The 8955-nt window shown below is 43.8% G+C and overlaps 1 protein-coding gene across 1 annotated transcript in view; it reads right to left on the reverse strand.

Moving 5' to 3' along the window:
• The window catches only part of USP39 (ubiquitin specific peptidase 39), a 28174-nt gene extending 20659 nt beyond the window's left edge, over window positions 1-7515 (reverse strand). Inside the window, exons 1-5 of the mRNA XM_028122485.1 lie at window positions 7227-7515; window positions 5193-5262; window positions 3605-3699; window positions 2311-2447; window positions 966-1118 (exon numbers count right to left, since the gene is read on the reverse strand). Coding sequence (XP_027978286.1) covers window positions 966-1118; window positions 2311-2447; window positions 3605-3699; window positions 5193-5262; window positions 7227-7494 — 723 coding nt within the window. The 5' untranslated portion in view covers window positions 7495-7515. The remainder of the gene's footprint in view (window positions 1-965; window positions 1119-2310; window positions 2448-3604; window positions 3700-5192; window positions 5263-7226) is intronic.
• Between the last annotated feature and the right edge of the window lie 1440 nt (window positions 7516-8955).

Below are 8955 nucleotides of genomic sequence, written 5' to 3' on the forward strand. Positions count from 1 at the left end.
AGCAGAGAGCCCGAAGCAGGGCTCAATCTCACAACCTTAAGATCATGACGTGAGCCAAAATCAAGAGTTGGACATTCAACCAACCAAGCCACCCAGGCGCCCCTTTCATAATATGCTGTTAAGCCAGCCCAGGACAGAGTACTAGAGAAAGGAAAGAATGAAGCCTTCACTTTATACTTTCTACATCTTCCACCCACCCCTAAGTGTTTATGTTTATAAATTTTTTAATTTTTTTGTCAATCAAGATTAATTTTAATTGTGTTTACCAACATTTTCTTATTTTTCTACAATGTGTATATATTACTCATATACTTTTTAAAAAAAACAAAATTTAATTGCAAATAGGACAACTCTGGCTTTCTGCATTCCCCACTTTGGGGCTTAAGCACAACAGCAGGATCAAGACATCAGACAACCAGCACAAGGAACATCCGCACTATTAAAACAAAACAAAACAAAACAAAAAACCATCATCTCATGCATGTGTTTCTTATTTGGTACTACCAGGCCACACACACATTCTATCCTTTATTCCCTGAAAACTCCAGAGGCCCTGAGCCCAAAGGCTAGAAAAGGCCTCACAATTTGCCAGCAGCCCTTTAAGCGACACAGGAATGTTGTTTGGTGCAGAATAGTTAAGCCTGGGTGGCTCAGTCGGTTAAGCATCTGTCATTGGCTCAGGTCAGGATCTCAGGGTCCTGGAATCAAGCCCCATGTCAGGCTCCCTGCTCAGCAGGGAGTCTGATTCTCCCTCTCCCTCTGCCCCCTGCCCCACTCGTGCTCTCTCTAATAAATAAATAAAATCTTAAAAAAAAAAAAAAAGTCAAGTATAGTTCTCTGCAAGACCTGGTGTCTCCAAGAACCACTGACTATACCAGAACAGAGTCATTTCTTGACTCACCTTCATAATGTTCCCAGGTTACCTCCTCCCCCACTCTCCCCCACCGTTTCCATCCTGATCCTACCTGAAGGACAGCATTGGCATAGTCATTGGCCTTTATGTTATTCAGGCCCACGATGCCTGGCAGGTAAGTGGTACCATCATATGCCCGGGACAATTTGGCTTGCTTGTCCAAGTTTGCAATCTGCTGCTTTGTGAAAGTGGGCTTCAACACATACTGCAAAGCAAAAGAAAATTCCAAGTTGTTGTAGGGCTGTCTACAGAGTTCATAAGATACATTTGAAATAGCAATTTCTCCCCAAAAACAGAAAACACTTTGGTCATGAATGTCTCACCACACACCTAAAGGGCTCCCAATAATAGGTATAAAGGCTGAGGTAACATAGAATAGGCCCTCACCACATTACTTAAACAGAAGGGGATCTCTTTGTTTAACCCAAAATCACTGAATCTAGGTCTTTCCTCCGACCTCAGGTCTGGCCAACTCCATGACAAAGGACTGTCAGAAACCGGAGGACACTCAAGTCTCTGCAGGCAGCAGGAGTCTGAGTCTCAGGTGGGAACTAACAGAGCCAGCATGGACCAGCACAGGTGCAGGAATGTCTCCCCACCTCTGCAAACCTGAGATCTCATGAACTCCCTGTGGCTGGAGGGGCAGGAACCCAGTCCTAGAGCTACGGGGTCATCACATAAAGGGCTGAACAGAGGTCTCTACTAACTCACTTTGAAACCCTGCATGTATTTCAGTTTCTCTCTCTCCAAATACTGTAACTACTTTAACCTCAACTATTAATAGGTCTATAAAACTTACAAAAGTAACACAATGTTTCAAACACTGAACACCAAGCTTCCCTTAAAAATGAACAGAGCATTCAGCATGAATATATAGACACTTGCTAAAAAGGAAAATAGTAACAGTTCCAACATTAATCACACCCAAGACTTTTCATGCTCTCCACTTAAGTACAGTGACTCTTGGCACAGATCACACACCAGAGACCACAGATGGGATGCACTGGCCATTCTGGCCGCATCATATCAAACTAGCCAGGAGCTGGTATACAGCTTGGTATCCACTGTCCTACACCAGGCCCAATTCGTATTCCTACTCCAAAGTGTGAAAGGGAATATATTTCACAAAAATGCTTTCACCCCAATTAGAAGATAGCCATATTCCTTTAATCCTCTCACATTAAAAGCAGAAATAACAGCTAGGCTGCAAACCATAGACCACAATAACGAATCCTGACCTTCTTACGCACATCACCCTGGTTCCTCCAAAAGGAAAAGAAGCCTCTCCAAGACTCAAGGACTGAAATTCTTCCCTAACCTCGTGTGAGGCAGATCCCCAGGAGCCCTGGGATGGCTCCCAAGAGAACTAGTTCCAAACAAGCCCTTCTTGGACATACTGTGATATCCTCCAGCGAGGAATCGATGATCTCATAGTTGTCTGGCAGGCAGTAGAATTTGAGGGTGTGGAGGTTGAGGAAGACATGGTGGCTAAACTGGACGCTGTGAATGTAGGCATGAGACTTCAAACCCCGGCCTGTAGGGAAGGATGAAAGGCTGTAAGTGTAGGGCAGATGCCAGAGAGGCACAAATCAGATTTGATTTTCCTTTCATAATTTTGTACTGGAACATGTTAATATCAGCAAAAACAAAGTACTGTGCCATCTGTGCAATGAATCTCTTACATGAACTCTTCTCATCAAAAAATTAGCAAGGAAGAATAGCACATTAGTCCTTTATTCCCTGGCTGGCATAAGACATTGTTAGGGAAACTAATTTCATACACATAAATATGAAATTTGTGTGTGCGGCTGTGTATGAGTTAGTGCCATATTACCTAAAATTAAGATTATCTATGTGTGTATCATGTATTAACAAATGCAAACACATGCACAGATATGTACATATACACACATGAACATTCTATGACAGTCCACCACCATTCAGTCCTGAATTTCCAAACACCCACGTTCAGGACAGTCCTGCACCTATGTACCTTTGTTCACATTGCCACTCCTTTCTAGAATCCCTCTCCCTTAACCCATTCAAACCCCCTATGTCCTGCCAGTTCAAGTCCTACCTTGACCTCATCTGCGAATTAAACATAAACACTCCAGCTAACACTGATCTTTGCCTATTTCAATTCCCATAATCCTTATTCATATTCAGTGCCAAACAGTCCAGCAGTAATCCTTATGATCTTATAGAGTCTGCTGATCATTTTACTTGTTAACCTTGACTATTTATGAGCTCTTTATAAGTGCAAGGAATGTAGTTTACATTTCTTTTGAATCCTCCAGTATACTGTGTACATAGCATTTGCTTGGTCTGAGTGAACTGAAATAATAAATTTCCAGAAAAGAACAGAATGAAAACGCCCTCAGAGCAAAAGGATTTTCAAAAAAAAGACCTGAGTACAGAAAACATCAGAGATTCAAAAACTCACAGCCTTTAAGTTCTCCTACACAGCCTCAACTAGTTTTCTCCCTTTCATATGTATACAGGTTCTGACTGGAGAATCTCCTATTGATTTCCTAAGAGTATCCCAATTTCCTGAGAACAAAGATAGGGATTCTCAGATATGACTCCTGACAGCAGCTTACTTTCTTTAAAAGAAAAAAAAAACCTCTCTGGAGCAGACCGGTAGCTGGCACTGAAAACTTAGCAAGTTTATAATACACAACATTTACTTACCCTGAAAGTACTTGCCACACACAAGACAGGCATATGCATTAATATGTGAGAGGGAGATGGAACACAGTTTCTCAAAGTCAAAGTCCAGCACACTCCTAAAAGAACCAAACAAAAGAAAAAACAATTAATAGGGAGAGATGCCTAGGAAAGCACCCAAGTGAAGCAGCATTGGCTCCACATTCCACAACGTCACATAGCATCCTTCAGAGATGGTTCAACGACCATACATAAACTGTGGGGAACACTGGACATTAACTCTTAACTATTCCTCCCTAAACATTCAATATAGCACCCCTACCCACCAAGCCCCAAAGCAGTGTCAAGGTATCTCTACCAGACACACAAAGCAATGACCGTCTCTTTTTAAAATTTACAACCAGTAGAGAACCTTCCACTGCACTTGCTTTCTCTGGAGGAAATGCTAAATGTAGGACTAACGTAACAGGGCCCCAGTGGCATTCCAAATTAAAAGATTGGGGATGGGGGCACCTGGTCGGCTCAGTCGGTTAAGTGTCCAACTCTTGATTTTGGCTCAGGTCATGATCTCAGGGTTGTGAGATCTAACCCCAAGTCAGGCTCTGTGCTGGGTATGGAGCCTGCTCAAGATTCTCTCTCTCCCTCTGCCCACCCCCTCTCTAGAAAAAAAAAAAGACAGGTAGTGGAAGGACATCAAAAGAGTGAACAAACCCTTTTATAAGAGAAAAATCTATTTTTGTCCATAAAGATAAATGGGAAGCCTGAATATTAGAAGAATACCTACAAATAGATCTACTTATTCAACTGCAAAGTAATGTTATATGAGTAGTGGACAGGTTAAGGGACAAAAAAACTTTACTTCCATTGAATCCACAAGCGACAAAGAGATTTCTCCTCAAATATTAACTCTAATTAATTGGTAATGATCCCAGTAAAGCTGCAATGTCTATTAAAGGAAGCAATAGCTACAAGTGGATATTTACATTTAAATTTAAAATAATTAAAATTTGAAACTGGGTTCCTCAAGTCATGTTTCAAGTCCTCTCTAGCCATAAATGGCTTGTACCTGTCACAATGGATAGCCCTTGTAAAGAGTAATTCCATTACTGAGAGAAGTTCTGTATCTAATCTATGTATCAGACAGTACGATCTTAGAGCCTAAGTTGAAAAGCATCCTAAGATGCCAACTGGGATCAGAGAAAAGAAACAAGGACAAGGCAACTACTTCTGCTTTAGGACATATTTTTATCTGTTTTTCCTTTCTCTGTTGAATTCCAGCCACCTAAAGTAGTACCTAGCACATAGCGAGTGCTCAAAAGATATTTAAATTTGCTACTGTCATTTTATGAACACCATGTACCCTGTTATTCCATCAAACAAATTCAAGATAAACTAAAAGCTCTTTATGCATGTTCCCACCCTTAAAAAAAACACTCCGACAATTTATATTAAAAGGCAAAGATTAATAAATATGGCAAGAAGCACAATTTTCTGAGCAGAAAGCTTTAAAAGGGATAAAGTTTGTGAACGTGTTGTTCGATGTACAGCTCAAAGAATTTTCTGCATAGATTCCATTGTTTTTTGCTGCCCTCGGCATCCCTGTTCTACTAACCTGTTAATGGTATCCAGGTATGGGCAATGGCGGCTCCTCCGGTCCTCGGAATCCACGCGGCCATTCTTTGCTGAAAGGAAAATCATCACAGGCTGTGAAAATGGGAAACCTGTACTCAGGGTCAACTACTAGTACAAACAAAAAAATGAGAAAAACCCAACAGGATGAGCTCCTACACAGGTGGCCCAGCAATACACCAAAAAGCCCACTAATGGAAAAAGCACCAAACTGGGAGAATATATTTGAAACACACATAACCAACAAATGTTTCATTTGCAGATTACATAGAGAAATCTGGTGAAGCAATAAGAAAAAGACAAACAACCCAACAGAAAATGAGGAATATAACCCTCATCAAAAATCAAGAAAATGCCAATTTCCTTGCACGATATACCACTTCACACGTACCAGAGAGGAAAAAATAAAACCAGAAAATTCCAAGTGTTGGCAAATACAGAGAGCAATGGAAATGCTCATGTACTGCTGGTGGGAGTGTAAATTGTTACGACTTCCTGGAAAATAGTACAGCAAGATCAAAGCTGAAAATATGCAGACCTCTGACCCAGCAATCTCTACTTACAAACCAGAGAGAAACTTTTGCACATGTACACTGGGAGTACTTTACTAAAAACGTTTATAGCAACGACATTTAAAAGGGCCCAAACTGGAAACGAACCAAATATCCACCACAAATAAAATGGATAAACATATTCTGGTAAATCAATAGAACACTATATAGCCATAAACATCTATATGGATGAACCTCAAAAATATGGCTAGCAATAAAAAAAAAAAAAGGAAAATCAGAAGACCACATATAGTATGATTCCATTTATATCAAACACAAAGTAAAACACAGTACTACTTAGGGATACACATAGGAGGTAAAAATAAAAATAAAAATAGACATGATTATAGAAAAAATTTCAGAATAGTGAATTCTTAAGCAAGGAAAGCAGGCAGATACAACTGGAAAGGGGTCTATGGGAGCTTCTAAAGTACTGGTTATGTGGCACTTCTAATGCTGAACAGCATTAGGAGACAATTCTCCATGGTCTCTCGTTTCTGCCCGCACTGTGACCAGAGGCACCGTCCGCCTCCACACTACCTTGTCAAGAATATTTGTATAGTAAACGCATGGAGAGGGGCGGTCTGTGGCCTCCCTACAGTGCAAAGGGGAGTCAAGTTCACAGACCATTATAAAAGATTCACCTTCTGTAAGCCCAGAGTTCCTCTCCTAGAAGGCCACCCACTATAAATAAAAGTTCTTTTCAAACTGCACTGTGGGAAATGACACTACAGGAACTTGTCCCGTCTTCATTTACATCCAGAAAACCATGGCAGGCTAACTAGGTAATTTGCAAATAAAATCTCAAACCCTTCACAGTTCTTGACAAGTGGTAAATTTAAGGATGTATATTTTCACTCTTCTTTAAACTATACCTGTACATTATATTCAGTCCATCTTAGTACCTGTGATCTATTTCATCCAAAAGTGAAAGGGAAAAAACAAACAAAAAAAGACAAGCCAGAAGAGCAAGTGGGATCCTGGTGTGTCTCAGAGAAAACAATCTCCTTATCACAGTTCCGCAAGATACCTAAGAAACAACTTCTCTTCCAAATAAGGGGAAACCTGAAGCTGACATGGTACTTAAGAAAAATCAAAGAATACCCTGAAATTATTAATTATTCAAAGAATATTCATCAAACATTTTCTACGCGCAAGGTGCTATTCTGGACTCTGTGTAATACAAAAATATGTCAAACAGAGGACCCTAAGCAAGAAGTTTAAGATTTAATATTAAAGTATAATCATACACAGATAACCAGGGCCAGAAAGCAAAATTATAAAGCCTTGGAGAACTAATACTGTCCTCACTACAATGCAGTCAACTCTGGTCGCGGACACCATGAGTGTGAATCCCCTAACCCCATGCCAACCTCCACCCCCAGGGAAAGCTGGAAAGAGAAAAAGGAGCACGTGAGAGTGGAGCCCGCGCTTGGCACGGTCCGGCCCAGCCCAGCCCCGCGCACCTCGCACCTCCCGCTCAGGCTCAGAGTCCTCGTCGGCCTCGCGCTCCCGCTTCACCCGCACAGCCGGGACCACGGGCGTCGGGGTCTCCCGCGCGCTCACCGGCTCGACCTCCCGCTTCACACGCACGGGGCTGCCTCGGGAGTTCGGCGCCTCGGCTTCCCGCTCCCGATCTCGCTCCCGCTTGACGCGACCCGAGCTGCCCCGCGACTCGGACTCGCGCTTCCCGCGGGTAGAACCACGAGATTCACGCTTGGACCGACCAGACATCGCCACTACCAGCCGAGTCGCTCTGCGCAGGCTCCAGGCACGCTGGAGCGCGCGGCAGGTAGCCAATCAGGAGCCGTGCTATTATGGAGCCCTCGGCTCTCTACGAGTCGCCGTCGAGGACACATCATGCCGCGAGAAACTTCTGGGAAGTACTGCGCCTCCAGTGGCCTCTTAGCCTCTGCGTGCGCACCTGAGAAAAGCCTGCGGGCCTACTGCCACCTTACCCATACTTTTCTGGATTAAAAAAGGTTGTCTTTGGGCCCCGGATCTCTTCGAGTTGTGCCCGGGAACCAGAATCTGGAGGTCGTCTCCACAGTCGCTGCGCACCAGAGAACTAGGCGACATCCCCAAACCATCCCCTTCATGCAGCAACCTGGCTACTCTAATTCCGCGTTTAGAGGATTGTTCTCGGGCTCACAGGAAAATACAAACGTCAGGCAGAGAGACAACCTTGACCCTAATAAAGTTCAAACTTCAGGGCCTGTGACCCTCACGACCTTGTACAGTTCTACCGAGATGAAGTTGACATGCAATCAAATGCATGTTTATTCAAAGTGTGCAATTTGCTAAATACTGATGGATGGGTGTATACACTCTGAAACCATCACCACGATCTAGATAAGGAAGCTACCCACCAGCCTCAAGATTGTCCTTCCCCAAACATCTGCTTTCTGTCACTACAGAGCAGTTTTATATAAATGGAAGCCCCCGGCGTGTCCTCTTTTTTGCCTGGTCCCTTTGGCTAGGAGAATTTATTTTGAGTTTCATCCACGTGGTTGCGTGTATCAACAACTTGTTCATTTTGATTGCCCAGCACTATTCCATCGTGTGGATGTACCAGTATGTCGCTGTACTAATCACAAATTTCTAATTTTGTCATTTTTAAAGAGGACTCCAAAACTACACACTTAGATCCTAAAAAGCGCTGGGTCCTCCCGCGGAGGAACTTAAGGGTCGGGTGGGCTCGGGCGCTGGTTGGGCTGGAAGGGGCGCCCCCGCCGCCGGCAGCCTTCGCGGGGCTGTGCGGCCAGGATGCCGCTGTGTGCCTTGCCTGAGCATTCGCCTCCTCACAACCTCTTTTGAGGTAGATGTGCTCAATGTCCTCGTTTACAAATGAGGACACTGAGGCTCCGCGGGGTTCAGTAGCCGAGGTCACGCAACCGGTGATGGGAGTTTCATAGCATTTTATCACCACAAAAAGGAAAGGAAGACTCCACACCGATTGCTGAGTGGTATGATGGGTGCTTTGTGTTTTTCTGAATTTTCTGATGTATCAGCAGTAAGCCTAAGTCCTGTTTCCTATTGCTAATGTCACAAAGAAAAGCCCCGACAAGGGGTGGAAGCCGCGCATGCCCCATCCCAGCACCCGCGCCGGGAACTCCGCGCGCCGCGACGCTCGGCCCGACAGGCTCTTTCCGGGCGGGACGTCAGGGCTCGGGGCCGGAAGTCAGGCGAGGGGCG

The sequence above is a fragment of the Eumetopias jubatus genome, unplaced genomic scaffold (assembly GCF_037043125.1).
Source record: "Eumetopias jubatus isolate StellerSeaLion01/CBP00866 unplaced genomic scaffold, mEumJub1_p1.0 scaffold_9, whole genome shotgun sequence".
Lineage (NCBI taxonomy): Eukaryota > Metazoa > Chordata > Mammalia > Carnivora > Otariidae > Eumetopias > Eumetopias jubatus.